Source organism: Chaetodon trifascialis, chromosome 15 (assembly GCF_039877785.1).
Source record: "Chaetodon trifascialis isolate fChaTrf1 chromosome 15, fChaTrf1.hap1, whole genome shotgun sequence".
Taxonomy (NCBI): Eukaryota; Metazoa; Chordata; class Actinopteri; order Chaetodontiformes; family Chaetodontidae; genus Chaetodon; species Chaetodon trifascialis.
Genome location: NC_092070.1, coordinates 7,643,258 through 7,660,366, shown reverse-complemented (window position 1 = coordinate 7,660,366; position 17,109 = coordinate 7,643,258). Strand labels below are relative to the sequence as shown.

Below are 17,109 nucleotides of genomic sequence, written 5' to 3'. Positions count from 1 at the left end.
CATTTTGAATTCCTGCTCTCGTCTCATGAGGAGTTTTCAGACAGATTCTCCACGTCTAACCTTTTATTTTCGAACTTCATGTGAATGGTTACAGCGGCTGCCATCATGGAGAAACAGGTCAGTGGAACAACAAATCAAAGAAACTCTAACTGGCGGAAATGAATGTTAGTGAGTCGGCAAGGATGGCTGACAGTGTTTGCCAGCTGAGGGCCAAGCTAAGGCTCAAGCACAGGCAGTGACCCAACCCGGCTGAATGAGAACGACAACAAGGGTACACAGAGAGCATCGATGGGCTGCTTTGTCCTCGCTCTCTCTCTGTTCCCTGAATAGCTCTCACACAAAGGATATCGTTATTCCTCCTCTAATTACCAGATGGAGAGCTGTTTGTCTGCCTCTCGCTCCTCTGCTCTCACCCCCAGAAATAAAGTGCTCTGTGGTGACGACCCTTAGCAGTTATGAAACAGTCTGGTGGACAACAGGGCCTGAGCGAGCCCTCATTTCCTCCTGCAGTTCATACAGCAGGAATCTGAGTTGAGACTCCACTGAGACCATTTCATCTGCACTCAATCTGTGTGTTTATGTGATGGCCAATCTGTCTGGTCCCTTCCTGTCCCTGCGTGGTTTTGTTGCCAAAACCAATCATGTCGGAGGCATGTCACCAATTTCACAGTCTTGCTTTTAGGCGGATGTATCTAGGCCACAAGACACTCTCCATCTGCTCCTCTGTGGCCAAAAGCCTTGGGAGGTCACTTAGGGAGGGAGAGCGAGAGAGAGATGCACCCAGCCAGGGATTAGGCTGGTACACCAGGTCCAAGGGGAGGTGAGATTAAAAGCCAGGAGCAATAATACACATGGTGGAAAAACACACCGGCTGCCCACATTCATGTGTTCATATAACCCTAATCAGACTATGTGCTTTACGGCTGTCATCTGACAAATGCGAATGTTTCAAATACCACCAAATGGAGAGAATTAACAGCATGCTTTGAGGGATTACACCATTCAGTGCTGGCAAGGTCACCTAAGATCCTAGTTTGCACACAGATGACCCACATGCGTTCATTGACACAGGTGGCAAAAAAAAAAAAAAAAACTGCATCCAGAAAGGCAGGCTGCTGTGAACTCTGTCTTTATCATAACAGGATGGGTTTTGCAACACGCAGCAGCTTCCCTGTGGTGTTTTGTTCCGCAGAGATTTGTGTTCCCCGTCCTCAGCATATCATGCAGTATTAAATCTCAGCTGCACCCTCTTCTAACCCTGTGATCTGGAAAAAGCCCTGACCTCTACAGAGAGAGAGAGTGGGGGGGGGGGGGGGGGACAGGTGTGACTCAGCACCACCACCTGTGAATGATCCTCTCAAAATCAAGGGCAGCACATGCCTTGTGGGCCCATCAATCAATCAATTCCAGGAGTCTTTGTTTTTCTTCAGTGTTTCCATCCTCATCATTGCTTGGACAAAGTGAGATGGAAGGCTGTCAACAAGGAGGATTTGGTAAACATCTCACTGGGAGATTAACAAGGAGGGAGTCTTTTCTGTGTGCGTGCGGGGGGTGGGGGGGGGGGTGGGGGGGTAGAGAGAGAGAGAGAGAGAGAGGACTTCCCTGCATGGGGCAGAGGGAGGGGGTGAGCTGCCTGGTGGAAGGGACTGAAATGTCCTTCATATAAACCGGTGACAAAGTAGCGAGCAGCGGCTCCGGGCAGCAGAGATCACAGCCAGCACAGACAGAGACAGACAACAGAGAGAGAGAGAGAGAGAGAGAGAGAGAGAGAGAGAGAGAGAGAGGAGGAGGAGACCGGAGCACCGAGCACCGCGCACAGGCGCTGGATCCACAGCAACACACCGGGGAGACACGGAGGAAACATTCATCCACACAAAAACAGAAAAGCAGAAGAAACTCATCCGGACGAAGCATCCTTTAACCCCACCGACAGGTAAAAAAAAAAACAAAAAAACAGTATTGGTAATAATAATTGGAAAAAAGAAAAGGCGACGATCTTTAAACTGTTTTTACAAAAAAAGATAGATGAAGCAACACCTGACTCGACAGGTCGCCGCAGGCTGAGAGTAACATTCAGAGGGACGTAATGTCATTATGAAAGAGCAAAACTACGGCTTCGTGTGGGGATGTTACGTTAAAAATACCGAGCCACAGCTGCTACAGCAGCGGAAAAAAATACCTTAAACAGCCTCGAGGTCAGTGTAAACTCACTAATGAGCACCAACACAGCCCATCGGAAATGAATGGACTTTTTTTTATCATTGATTTCCCCCAGGCTTTGTTTAGACAACTAAGAGAATTGTACCTGCTTAAGCTTTTATTCTTAATATGTTGCCAATTATATTATATATTATTCTTTACATTTATACATACATATTCATTTTACATCTTAGAGCTGGCGTCCACTGACATGTTTTGGTGATAAAGGTTTTTTTTTTTTATGGTTGAGAACCAATTGATTCACATTTATTACTGTATAGATTATAACCTCGCCTATTTTAATTAGCAGTAATAGTAAATGAGTAAAACTAGGATTGTGTCCTAATGTGCCCAAGCTCTTCTTTACTGTGTTGTGTAAAATCAGGGCCACACCGGACCTGTCCACGGCCATGCGGCCATGTCCAACAGATTTGTTTAATTCGTGTTATGTAGGCTACACATCGGCCAGCCGCTTGTCAGATTAAACAGCTACGCATGTCATCCAGCTCAGCACGGTGCCTCAGTCCCACCTAATTAGGCTCAGCCGGTCTACTAGGTCACCCCACGCAGAGCACACATGGAGCCGCACAGCCTGCGCTGGATGGCTCACTCACTGTAACATGATGTATGGCATCATGATGGAAACCAGGAGGCGTGAGATTGACTTTGATGACAGATTTTACATCCGATGTGTTTGACTTTAAAGTGAGGTTTTGTCGCCCAAATCAAGTATTTTTGAACTCATTTATGTTCATTAGATTACGTGTGCATTATCTCCCGGTGTCTTATTCAGGTGACAGTGTGTTGTGTTTTGTCTGCCGCTGTCCAATGTGCTGAACTCTTTACCAGACTTGTTTGGCTGTAAAGATGGGTGTCACCTCCCGCCCTCTGCTATTGGTCTGCGCATATTTGGCGGTCGCGCTGATTGGTGGAGCCCGCTCAGAGGGGGTGTGTCTTCAAGATGGCAAGCACAAGGCCGCGCCCGGCCCAGAGCCACACCTGAGGGAGTGCGCTCTGTATGCAGACAGTGAGTGAATGCTTGGCTTGAAACACTGCATGTTTAATGGTGCAATGACAGCCTGTGATGAAAATATCAAAGTAAATCTCCTGACTGAAAGCTGGCTAAAATGTTTTCCTGTCCTTGTTGCTGACAGATAGCTGCTGCACAGAGGAAGACATCCAGGACATCTCTCATGTTCCCTCTGCTATCAATAAGAATGAACCATGGGACAAGTGTGGGCCTCTGAGCTCTGAGTAAGTCTAACCCAGGCGATATCCCTCTGATCCAGACTCTTTGAAGGTATACTATGCTGGAAATGTCGCTTTTTTTGTTTCTAAACATCAATTTCCAAACTTGGCCCTCCTTACCAGCAACATGGCACCAGAAACACACTGTACGTACACGGCAAGCTACTATTGTAGGATTGTCATATTTGTTTTAATGGTAAGCCAATATTTTGGCAAGCTAACTTAGCTAACTGCTGGCACCTGCCTGTCCAAGGAAAACAGGCTAACTCCACGTTGCTCTTCACCCCCATCCTCTCCTTCAGTGCTCAGGTGAAAGCCAGCCCCAGGGTCACTCTCATTTGGAAACAAGCTCTGTCCACTTGGTGTTGTGTTTTGCTATATTTGAGTTATTTTTGGTGCTGTGTCCACCATTTTCGTAGCTTCCTTGCTGGGTGCATGCTGTTTACAGTCTGGCACCAGGTCACTACCTTTTTGTAAAATCCCAGCTTCACCTGCATGCTGTTATTAGCGGGGGTCTACACAACCACCGCCCAAAGGTTGCAGGCCAAAAATGTGCTGAACACAGCAAAATAAGAAGAAAATAAGAACGAGCACAGGGCAGGGTCTGTGATAAATACACCACCATGCACTTCTACTGGGTCGTAAGTGCTGGATGAGAGGGATTACATTTGAATGAGCTTGCTTTTTAGAAAAATCCTGCATATATCTTTGAATTTCACCTTAAAGCATGTAACCAGTATTTTTACATTAGAAAGAACCTCTTGTTTGAGAAAGGCGTCTGACCCACAGAGAAACCACATGCAACTCTCAATCCTTGTGCAATTTCCATTTTTTTGACATTAGCAATATTATTTTTAATGCACTTCCTTTATCACTCATGCAGGATAGTCTTGATTAGATGAATGTCCTGTCAAACGCACAAAGGTATCTTGGTGGAAAGTGGCAAAGAGGGCAAAAAAGCACAGACAAGACAAGGAGACTAGTTGCAGTAATGAAGCACAAGAAAAAGCTATAGGTCATGTCATTGTTTCCTGTCTTGTGACCAACTACACTGTGTCAGCTTTCCCAGTATAAAGGTTCAAATACAGATGTCACCATTCATCATGTTAGTAACTGGTCCCCTCTCTCTCCTCACTCTCCTCAGGTGTGAAAGCTTCCTGAAGCGTGTGTCGTGTTTTTACCGCTGCTCCCCTGATGCTGCGCGCTGGCCTCATCCCCATCGCCGCTCATACATCCAGGCTGTGCCGCTCTGCCACAGCTTCTGCCGTGATTGGTGAGGCTGCCAAACACAGTGCCAACTAAACCTAAATCAGAATCAGTATCTGTTTGTAAGGCTGACAACAGAGAGAGAATATCAGCCAGTGTAGCAACAAAATACTGTGCAGTGTCTATTAAAAGGCATAAAACGGTATGACACAGGTAGGACCAGAGTTACATATATCAGACTTTTCTTATAGGGTACAAAAACGTGCAACAGCGGCTTCCAAGCTCGGGTTCATACATACCCAGGAGATTCCCAGCAAAATGAAAAACAGCTTTGTGTCATGGTTGCTTTGCTTCGAGACACAAATAGGGAACTTCACTATACTGCTAAAAAAAAATCACTTGTGCAAACAAGGAAAAAAATGAAAACAGCCTCGTACACTTGTAATAAAATTTCAGCTGCATATATTTATATTCACAATGTGCATATTTAAAGGAATAGTTGGACACTTGGGAATGTGCTTATTCAAATTCTTGCCAAGAATTCGATAAGATGATTATATCACTCATGCCCGTGCAGTAAATATGAAACTCATTAAAATGTCATACCTCGTAACTTTAATACGTACAAACATGAAGATAAGGAGAAAATATTCCAATGAGAGAATTACAGTTTGATGATTTTTTTGAGAACTTGTGTACTTTTCTTCAGGTTTGATGCCTGCAGGATGGACATGACGTGTGCTCGTAACTGGGCCAGAGACCCCAGGGGGCAGAACTGCACTGGAACCTGCGTTCAGTATCAGCAGGTAGGTTTTGATCCAGCACATCTGTGATTGGGGTTGTTGCCATCTGGTATTTTAGCCACACTTACAGCATTGGCTTTATGGATCGAAATTTCGTTCCTTCCACCACTTTGATCTATGATGACATATCTCAACAGTTCTCAGATGTTTGCATGAAAACTTTTCCACAAATATTCATGATCCTCAGAGGATGAATCTTACTGAATTCGGTGATCCTCTGACTTTTCCCCTATTGCCACCATGAGGTCAACATGTTGGTTTGGTTTCAAGTGAAATGTCTCCACCTCTATTGAATGGATTGCCATGAAATTTCGTACACACATTCATGTTCAACGTTGGGTGAATTGTAACAACTCCCTTAAAGCTGCAGTAGGCAAACATTGAACTTAAGCAATGCACAACTTTCTGCCTCTCTCTCTACCGTCTCGTATCACTCTGTCAAGACCCTCCCATCAAACCCACACAATCAAATGGCAGCAGTAGGAGTCAGTTGGCCTCTGAAATCTCATGCCTCCTAAGGCCAATGGGAACTCCCTCTATGTGAAAGGATCTGTGATTGGCCAAAGTCTACCGTCATGGGCTACATTTTCTAAAGCCTGATAACAGAGCCAAGAGGAGGTGCAGAAGTCCAGCTCTCTCTCAAACCACTTGAATAACAATATGCTGAAAGGTTATCATGTAAGCGGCACGGTGGCGCAGCAGGTAGTGCGCCATCCCTGGGTCGGTGTGAAGTTCTGTATGAAGTTTGCATGTTCTTCCCGTGCATACGTGGGTTCTCTCCGGCTTCCTCCCACAGACCAAAAACATGCTCATTAGGTTAATTGGTGACTCTAAATTGTCCTTACGTGTGAGTGTGAGCGTGAATGATTGTGTGTGTATATATATGTTGCCCTGCGTTCGGCTGGTGGCTGGTCCAGGGTGTACCCCCCCACAACCCCGAAAGGGATAGTCGGGCATAGACAATGGATGGATGGATGGTTATTGTGGAATTTTTCTCCAGTGATGCCTAAAATAAATTGACACACACCACAGCTTTAAACTCTAATTTAGCACAAACACAAAGTGATGTGATCAGAGCACAGTCACATATGAGTTGAGATCTTCTGTCCAGCAGGGGAGGTGTCAGAGGTTTGAATCCCATTGACAGATCTCAAAGTTGTCATTTGAGCGATGTGCAGGTAGAAGGTCACACACTGTGTCGCAGTAGACTCGGCATGTCGTCGGCCAAGAGAGTGTGTGGTCAGCGAAGGGTTAATAGCTCAGGGCAGCGCTGTGGGCTGAAGCATGAAAAGGTTTGGTCCTGCTTCAGTGGGCAGAGGCCAGCTGGGTGATTTAAGAAGAGGCAGAGTTACTGAGGGGCTGGTGTGTGGCGGTGGCTGACAGCGAGCTAACTGTCACACACCACATGCCATGACACTCTATCTATCTATCTATCTATCTATCTATCTATCTATCTATCTATCTATCTATCTATCTATCTATCTATCTATCTATCTATCTATCTATCTATCTATCTATCTATCTATGTGTGTGTGTGTGTGTATCTTTCTCTCGCTCTCTCTGTCACATACACACACACACACACACACACACACACACACACACCTGCAAATGAACACACACCACACAGCACCAGGCCAATTAAGGCTCCGTGGTGGATATTACATGATTACTGGAAATTTGTGGTAAGAGAGAAAATGCAAATAGAGTGTGTGTGTGTGTGTGTGTGTGTGTGTGTGTGTGTGTGTGTGTGTGTGTGTGTGTGTGTGTGTCTGTGTGTCTGTGTGTCTGTGCGCCTTTGTATTTTGGTGTTTTGTGTGCTTGGATTGGCCCATTTTCATGTAGGCCACCGCTAATGGCACAAAATAGGCTCCAATAAATTTAAGTAGCTCTCAAAACAGAGTGTTTTAAACAGCTCCTGAATACAAAGAAATGAGTCACCGCATTCAGCACATTCAACAAATCACCCCTCTTAGAAAGGCTGCAAACAAGTGCCTGCCTCTCGCAACATTTTTGGAGCTCACAGCCGTAAAGCTTCATTTTGTTTTCTCTTCAGCCAGCAGAGATGGAGATTTCACAGTGTGGTCTGAGCTCCCGGCGCTTTAGTCCACCTCAGGGCTGAGACATGCTGTGCAGAAAAGCAAAACTGCACACATGCACAGACGTACCTATGTCCATCCTGAAAACCTCTCATCAGCCTGACCATGGGGATTTTTCAGCTTCCATTTCAAATGTTACAATGCACACATTCACTGGGGATTAAAAAAATCCTCCTGGAACATTTTCAGAATCCTTGGTGTTTCTCGCAGCTCCTGAAAAGTTCACCCGATAGATAGATAGAGAGAAACACATTGTCTGCCTGTGTGCGTGTGTGCGTACAATAAATACACACAGATGCAGTTGGGATTTGTAAATGCTTACTGCAATAGATGTCAATTTGCATAGAAACAAGCTATTATATTTAAAGGCGCGTATAGGCACACACACACACACACACACACACACACACACACACACACACACACACACACACACACACACACATCCACTGCATGCAAAAATCCCTCTGGCACTCTGTGTCTCAGTCTCTCTTTGTTCTGATTGGTAACATTATTTGCCAGCCAAGGTCTGATTTATCACAACACTAGATACTCTTTCTGCTCCAGATTTAGTGGGAATGAGGTTAAATCTGAAAAGTGTCCGTGTCTATGCTGAATGCTGGCACAAAACACATCCAGAGCAACGGTCTGAGGAAGGGAAAACGATCACATGAGGTTACTAAACCATGTGGTTTAAATACTCTTTGAGTACTATTTAAATTGCCAGGTACATAATGAATGATTACAGGGTATGTACAGGGAACCAACAGGCCTTCTCTATATTTTCTCTATATTTCTTCACTTTTCAGTGTTTTTCATAAGTTACTTAGCCTGGAACTGCACTGTAGGTATTCTGTAGTATTCATAGTATTCTGTCCCTAAAAATGAATTTCTCATGCATTTTTTTTTTTAAGTTCACAATATGTTTTCTGAAATAAATTTAATGAAATGTATTTTGGAGTCAAAGTATGTATGCAGCTGTGATCCCATGATAGGACGGGAAATAAAAGCTCATATTTTTCTATAGCTGCAGCTGTTTACTGCAGCTATGCCTTATGTTTCCAGGCTTATGGTTTGTTGCCCAGCAACAATAATTATATACATTATGTTAATTATCGTAATTTATTAATTTAATAAGTCCCCCTTCAACACAAAGTTGTAGCATCCATATTCTTTTGTCCTCTTCCAGTGTACTTGCTGCACATATTAGTCCTGGTATACACTGTATATACACTGTAATTTGGACGTAATTATCTAAAGAGTTACCTTTAAAATGCATTTTGTTTGGGGACATAAGATTATGAATTTTGTAACTCCTCAGTATATCATTACTATACTCGTATGTGTTCAATCAAGAATTAAACGTAGCTTTTTCTAATTCTGATCTCCACCTCTGGCCGGGGGAATCACTGCAACAGACGACTGCTATGAGGAAAAATGAATTATCTGTTGTTACTACCAACCAGATCAAAGATTTACGTCCTTCCTTTTTTCTGTTCCCTTTTCACTCCAGGTGTAATGTCATGGGTTCTTGGACAGAGAAGGACAGAATTGAATAAGATAAGGATGGGAAGGACAGGATAGAGCCCCCGGAAATTTCTGTATCTCACTTATTCAATCACATGCTGTCTAAAGCCACTTGTGCTCGTACTGAATTAGCTTTGGCAGCAAAGCATGTCTGCCTGGGGAAGGACAGAAATGTCTGTGTGTGTGTGTGTGTGTGTGTGTGTGTGTGTGTGTGTGTGTGTGTGTGTGTGTGTGTGTGTGTGTGTGCATGTGCGCACCCCTGTGTGTATTATGGGGTCACTGCAATAAGACCTAAGTGTCAGACAGAGAGTACGTATATCTGGTGAAGAGAAATAGCCGTCAACCTCTTTGTCCTTTGAACACGGTAAATATATTACAGCTTTTTCTTCTCTGAGCACCCTGTGTGACTCAGTCTTAATCCCCCAACAGACAGCAGGATGAAAGGAAGCAGACGTTGGGGTGGGGGTGCGCTACAGAGAAACAGGAAGAATAAGAGAGATATACAAACAGTGAGTGCAGCAATAAGCTAAAGAAGAAAAAAATGCAATGGGGAGATATAGTGGAAGTTACGTAAGGGACAAAATGAGCTATAGTAGGAGAGAGAGACGGTGACTTGGCAGCACATCCTGATGATTGGTTGTGAGGCCGTCACTAGACAGAGAATGGGAGCTGGAACACAGAAAAGCACAGCGTGTGTGTCACTGAAACTTCACTAATTAGCTTTCCCAACTATTTCTAAAGACATAGGCCTATGCTATTTACAGATAAACAGCTTAAATGTTGAATTGTGATTTGTTTTTTGAAGCGTTGTGCAATATCTCCTTTAATCCGTGTGCATGTCTTATTAGAGAGGAGTGTGATTTTTCATGCTCTGGAAAACTTAAAGGTAATGTCAGCACTAATTGGAGTTTTTCCTCAAAGTGTAACTTTGTAAAGACTTAGCGCTGTGATGAATTTCCTGTCACAAAAGGTGCTGGAAGTGACCTTTCCGATTAGTTTAGATGTGTCTGTCTTGTCTGTGAGGCTTGACAGAATCGCCATTCCACCGTGAGGACGGCGCAGAGATGAAGTCTTTCAGATACCAATGTGAGCTTTCCAAGGTCATCTCGTCTCATAATTTGCTCTCAAGGCTGGTGGAGACGAGGTGAGGCGAGCGAGAGAGGCAGACAAAAGCTGCTTGCAAGAGCAGCTGCCAGGTGCCTGCAGCCCCCACTAGCACTTGGCACAGAGTGTTTGCTTTCAAGGCCGGCGCTGCCCTGAAAGGCCAAAATCAATTATTCAATCGATGCATACAGGAAAAAAAAAGATATACATGATGAATGTTGAAAAAAAAAAACCCTTGCAAATATGCATTTGATCCAAAATGCAATAAAAGTGAAAGAATGTACTTAACCAAAACTTGACATTCATTACCTGTGACTGAAGAGCTCTCAGCCATCAGTGGTGTAAAGTAATGTAGTACATTTACTCAAATACTGCACTACAGCACAAATTAGAGAGACTATTTGCAATTTGTGCCACTTTATACTTGGACTTCAGTGCATTTCACTGGGAAATATTGAGATTTTTACTCAACTACATGTGACAGCTACAGCTTCCACTGATCTGTGATGCATTGTTATAGGTGAAAGGCCTTGCATGCCCACTCAAGGGTTTTCAGTTGTGTCAGTGAGTCGACCTTATCAGGTCGGAGTTGTGCAAGGCTGTACTGGGATTCATCTTTCATAATGTTGTGCACATAGGATGTAAAAGTATATGACCTTTCAGGACCTTTGGGACTTCATCTAACACTCTGAAAGGAACCATTCTGCATAATGAGTACTTTTACTTTTGATACTGTTAAGTACATACTTGTGCTTGCTTGTGTTCTTCGATTCCTGTAGAATTTTTGAATGCAGGACTTTTATGTATTTATGTACACTGGTTTTCTTTCACCACTGGTGGTTACCCATACTGGACAGCCATCATTTTGTCAGAGGAGGTAGATACATTTTCACTTGTTAAAAATATTGTGTGTGTGTTACATGTAGATGTACCAGCAGGGCAGGGATCTCTGCGAGAGCCTGTGGGGGGACGCCTTCATGACAGTGGAGGATGAACCAGAGGAGGTGGGAGAGGCAGGAGAGGTCGGGGCGGAGGGTGACGGCGGTCGCCCCTGCGGCTGCCTGACCCTCAGTCCCTCGGACAAGGACGTGATCGCCGCCCTCAGGGCCCAGCAGGATGACCCGGAGGAGCTGGACACCACTAAGGCTGGCTTGCCCCAGTACCGAGCCCCTTGCCAGACCAAGCTGCCCCTGCAGGCCAGGAGTGGCAGGAAGGGCAACTCCGTGCTGCGTAAACGCTCCGTCATAGTGGACGACGTGGAGGGGAGTGGGAGCGGCTTGTAGAGATAGATGGCGATGTGTTTAGAGATAATTGTCTAGATCCTAATATACATAATCTATCTCTTGAAATTGGGTCATAACCCTTGTAACCTCCTGTAACTAACCTTACCACACAGCTCTCGTTATCATTATCAACAAGTTCTATATATAACCTCTACGGTTCTGAATAATACTGCTGGTGTAAGATAGACTGACAAGCGTGTAACACTTCCAGTGAACGCCTGCTCAGAACAACCTAAATAGCCGGGATTCAAAAAAACGCATAAAGATGCCACAACTGAATGACACAATCAATTAAATTCTGCAAGGGCTCTGACTTCAGTAACAACTATATTGGTAACAGCCCATAATGGCTGAACAAGATGCTAGATAACAAGGTGATTTTTTATCAAAGTCAGGTATTTCATTTGCTCTGTATGGCTCACTAAAACAAATCACGGACGTTATGAGTCTTGCACATGGGAAATGTAAAATCCTCCAGTATTTGCGCTTGTGTATGAATCAAACATGCTGCCATTAACCAGAGGACTTTTCATGACAGTATTGTAAACATGATGTACCTGCACCAGTGCTGCATTACCCTGCTACTCTTTACAATCATGTAGGTGACTTTAATCTGTGCATTAGTGAATTTGTAAATGCAGATCTTTCTGTTGTGCCGTATTGTGCAGTCTACACATCATAATGTATATGATAGTGGAGAAAGTCACGTAGGCTTATGATGATAATGAATGTAACTTAGGCTTTCTTTGCAGAGACCAGCCGACTGGCTTGAACATAAGGGATCTGCTATGATTAATGACCGTGGAGAGGTATGCTTCATACCTGAGGGAAGGTTTAATATTCAGAAACAAAATCTGAATAAATCCGCAGAGGCAGCATTCGTAACATCTATGGTTGTTCTGGTAGTTTGATCATGTATATCATCAATGTACTGTGGACGTTTCTTTTATAATGATGTCATGTACTTCTAGAGTGAAGCACTGTTAGATGTGAATGTTTTGTAAAAAATAAAACAAAAAAAACAGGGAAACTGATTGGTGCGATTTATGGGAAGCTTGTTAAAATGGGTGTTTCTGTGCTTTACGTTCTCAATAAAGACAACATTTGGAAATGCCATCCTGAGCCTGTTACAGTTCTTCCAGCTGCACTTTGCAGCTCAAGCTCTTTTTCATCTGCAAGTCCCCAAAACAGTGACACATTCAACCAGATTCATCCTGATGTTTCTATTTGCATATCTAAGTCAGGAAGAGAACATAGTGTAACAACTGTTTTCCAAACTTTTGTATCTAACATACCCTCACAGCCCTATCAGATGAGTTCAAGTCAACAGCGAATGTTCATTCAAATAGATTATAAGATGATTTTCATTTAACTTTCCCAACTGTACAAAAGCCAACGTGGTTACAACATGTTTTTTTTCCTAGAATTTAATTATCAATGTTGAGTTTGGTTTGGTTCAGTTTGAATTTTCAGACATTTATTCATCAGGCCACCCTTGGCTATCTAATTCTTCTTCTGTGCTTACTGGCTAACATGTTTTCACACACAATCAATTTCAACCATAGACTATGTCAGTGGTTGTCAAACTCAGGGGCAGGGCCCCCCTGTGGGTGCATAGAGCCACTGCAGGTGGGGGCACAGATGACCAGGGGAAATATGGAGTGAAACTAATCAGTATGATTTTGTAATGAAAAAGGAAAAAAGAGCTTGCTGACCTTCATTTCACCAGAATTCAACTAGGATCCATCTTTATTTGTTGCAGTTGCTAATGATTAATAGAAAATGTGTGGTGCGGGGACATTAACCTTTTTTCTGCTTTTGAGGGGCGTCATGACAGATAAAGTTCGAAAACCACTGGATATAAAGATTGCAATATGTGGTAAAAACTGACTCAGTTACTGTTGTTTTCTGAGGATCATCACACCAGTCTGTAGACCTAAACCTTCTTGGCTGTTTATTTCCTCTCCAACACAATTATGTGGATATATTTTAATCATATTACTTTTATTTTTGGAGTTTGGAAATTCACTTTTGTAAATTCAACTTTTGTCACACAGAGAAGATTTCCGAAGGTGGATTTTGCAAAGGAGTTGCCTTGTACTGTAATCCTTTTTTTCAAATCCCAAAACGCCTACTGTGCAGAGCTAAGTACAGTGTCTCTACACCATGCATCAGAAACTTCAACACTCCCACTCTGGGCTCTCTCCACTGATGGCTGCACTAAAATAAAACTCTCTTGTATACAGCCATTTATATTTCCAAATGTCCAGTCTTCATGCACTAAGAAAAGCTTTGTTTTAGCTCAATATAAAAGTATTTGACAGTCTTCTTGCTCAAGATGAATTAAATCAAACCCAGCAACCCCAAATACCACCCCAGGCTGAGCACTGCAGAGAAACATTTCACTGCAGTGTTGGCGTCCCCAAACATGGCCTCCGCCTCTGATTATGGGAGCAGAGAGTGTCTTTGCAATGTCTTCTCATCACTCTGAGCCCCCAATTTACTGATACAGCATGACAACCCTCCCGACAGCTGTCACTCAGTCTTGCCTTTTCCTAACTATTGCTTTGAGGGAGAAATTCAAATAGTCTAATATTTAAATAAGTATCAGGACAATTTATTTTAACACTGTCAAAGTCTGATTTTATTATCCAGGCCACTTTTAAAATGCCTTTTGGCCTTGGAAGGATTTAGGTCCTTCTGGAGTTTCAGCTTTGCAGCAATTGAACTGACAGCAAGACTACATCATCTGAATCCAGCAAATAGACCCCCCCATAAACCATGTCCCATGAATAATGCATAGATTAACCAATGATATCTAGGTTGTCTTCACAATGTGGTGCGTTTTAATCTCATTAAAAGTGACTAATACATGGATTTTAGATATAAATGGTCTTGGAGATGTTTCTCAGTGGAACAGTGTGTGCCCTCTGCAGGTGAAAGTAGTGAGCACAAGCTGTGCGTCATGTTGATAATGCCACACACCACTTGACATTTTTCTGTTGAAAGGACAGACAATGAGGCTGTGTGTGTGTGTGTGTGTGTGTGTGTGTGTGTGTGTGTGTGTGTGTGTGTGTGTGTGTGTGTGTGTGTGTGTGTGTGTGTGTGTGTGTGTTTGAATCCACTGCAGCTATTTCTGTAGTGAACTGGTGGTACTTGATGATGCTAGCTAATAATGTGTCCTCTATGAAAGTCATCATCACAGCAAATAACAGAGAGGGTCATCAGTGAGTGTCGTTCTGCACCCGCACAAGTCCACACACACACACACACACACACACACACACACACACACACACACACACACACACACACACACACACACACACACACACACACACACACACACACACATTTAAGCTGATGACTGCGAATATGTGAGTGCTTCTGTGATAGGACAAATTGTGACAAGGCCAAAGTTTGAAACAAACTAGAACCCAAATGAATTCAGGTCATCTTTTTCATTTTTTGTGCAAGGCCAAAGTCTGACCTTCAAAGTCCAGAAGACTGTGTGTCTGTGCTCTGCTCTCTCCCTTTCACTCACTCACTCATCCTTCCACACACAGAACGTCTGAGTGGTGACTAACGGCGCCTCTGTGTGTCTGTGTCAGGTTTCATTCACGTCCTCAGTCTCTGGATTACCCTCACATCAAAGAGGAAACATTCTTATGGACGGCTAATGGGACAATGCAGTTCATACAATACTATATATACAATACAGTGTGGAAACTACATCTCAGCACTTTAGGGACTGTCTGAAAATTACTAAGGCAGGGGAGGTGGTTCAGCCTTATGTTTTGCTTCTTTTAAAAGTGAGACCCTCACAGCATCATGAATATTTAATTTTGAACCGTCCCTTGACTTCTGCAAATCTGAAAATCTGCAATGCAATAAACCCCAATGTCTAAAATATTATTACAGAATCAGCAAATCACCATAAAACTGAAAGAGAGAAAGCATGAAGACTTCAAGATACCCCAACCTGAAAACCTCTAACACTTTGTGTTTAAGCCTTTTCTCTCTGTTTGTTTGCTTGCTAGCTTTACAATGAAAAATAAAGAAATATATAAATCTGTAGTGAGAAAAAAAAGTCAGAAAATCATCCTACCTTCCCATCAGCAGAGACGAACCTGATAACTTTCACTCAGTCCCTGACTGAAACTAACCGCATACTGTATTGTAATCCTAGAAGCTGTGCAGACAGGCAGGTTTACATCTATAAAAATGAAACGTGAATGTGTTCTCTCAGGATGTATTCAGGATGACAATAAACAGCTGGCAAAGCACATTATCCCATCTCTCCACAGTAAACCCATACTTAGGTAAAGATTGTACAGCGTCCAATGTGAATGTTTAACTTTCAATCAATAGGAGAAATAGTTGGAACTTTAATTATCCCGTCAAACTACAATGAGGATAACACAATGACAGTGTGCACCTACACTGCACTGACTGAGCTGTTCACTCAAAACCCAGGTTATATGTGAAAAACAAATACATAACCACATACCTGCAGGCCAATATCAAGTCTAATATTTGACCAATGAGAATGGATCAAGGAATTCAGTGTATGTCCTCAACACACGTGTCTTCATTTAGTAACCAAATGTACTCGCTACTAATTGATCGATTGTTTCTTAGTATGTCATCGTGATCACAACGAAGGGAGTCTCTGAAAGTAGGACAGCTAAAATTGGTTCTAAATCTCTGCTGTTTGAGTGATGCAGTTGCAGTCTTTTTCCGCTAGATGGAGATGTGCGCCCGCCGAAACCCTCCGAACCACACAGCGATTCACCGGCTGTCTTTTTCGGTATTGTATGTATGACGTGACCTGCTTTCAGGGCCACTGCTCGGCTGTAGTATTAATACACCGCCATATACTGCAATGTGACCATATTTCAGTGAATGCTGTCAGCAAGCCAGCTCTCTGTTTCTTGTGTATTTAGTCACAACGTTCAGTACGTCAAAGCTTTCTCAGCCAGATGAATGACCTCTGTGATGACCTGAAACATAGTGTCACTGGCAGCATTGTGACGGGAACAGTTGGTGCATGAAACAGATTTTTAATTAATCTTTTATCAAGTTTAATGACGAAGAAACTCCTATTACTGTAATCGTTACAGGCTCTCCACTTGTGATAGTTTAATAAAGGTTCAAAGTCAAAACACATATTACACAGGCCCAAATATAAAGAACTGAATGTGGACATTTCTATGCGCCAGATGGGTTTTTTAAGACTGCTCCAAACTTTCCTTAAAACTAGGTCTCATGAAAAAACCATCCCCTTCCCAAACCAGCTCTCCATTAGCCGTCTAAAACTAGTGATGCAACTTGTGATCCGACTTCTGTAAGAACCTCAGATGGCAAGGTGGGAGGAATATTCATGGTTCTCGAGAAGATAACAGAAGAGCGGAGAGAGGGAGAGAATGAGTGAGAGAGACGGGCCTGCGTGTCTGTGGGAGGGGAAGGGGGCTCGTGGAGAGGAAAATCAAACCCACCCAGACCTCTTCATACGTCACCGTTCGCATCACAGATGTTCCCACAGACACTCGGTGTGGGTTGTGGGCCGAGGCGTGTGGAGAGCCAGCATGCCTTCAATTGGCTTGTTTTTGGACTGTGTGTGCGCATTATAATATGTAG

At 43.3% G+C, this 17,109-nt stretch overlaps 1 protein-coding gene across 2 annotated transcripts; it reads left to right on the top strand.

The window, feature by feature from the left end:
- Positions 1-1,588: 1,588 nt before the first annotated feature.
- Positions 1,589-12,585, top strand: rtbdn (retbindin). Of its 2 annotated transcripts, none has more exons than XM_070981191.1 (6): positions 1,589-1,933; positions 3,049-3,226; positions 3,354-3,453; positions 4,592-4,720; positions 5,363-5,459; positions 11,113-12,585. In XM_070981191.1, exons 2-6 carry the CDS (start codon positions 3,067-3,069, stop codon positions 11,467-11,469), a joined length of 843 nt encoding a protein of 280 aa, XP_070837292.1. In that variant the 5' UTR covers positions 1,589-1,933; positions 3,049-3,066; the 3' UTR covers positions 11,470-12,585. The 2 variants fall into 2 exon arrangements, with proteins under 2 accessions (XP_070837292.1, XP_070837291.1); XM_070981190.1 differs by having other exon boundaries at positions 1,807-1,933; positions 3,000-3,226.
- The last annotated feature ends 4,524 nt before the right edge of the window (positions 12,586-17,109 follow it).

Coding starts and splice junctions, on each gene's coding strand:
- rtbdn (XM_070981191.1), top strand. CDS start 3,067: ATGGGTGTCACCTCCCGCCCTCTGCTATTGGTCTGCGCATATTTGGCG. Junction 4,721..5,362: donor CACAGCTTCTGCCGTGATTG/GTGAGGCTGCCA, acceptor ACTTTTCTTCAG/GTTTGATGCCTGCAGGATGG. Junction 5,460..11,112: donor CCTGCGTTCAGTATCAGCAG/GTAGGTTTTGAT, acceptor TGTTACATGTAG/ATGTACCAGCAGGGCAGGGA.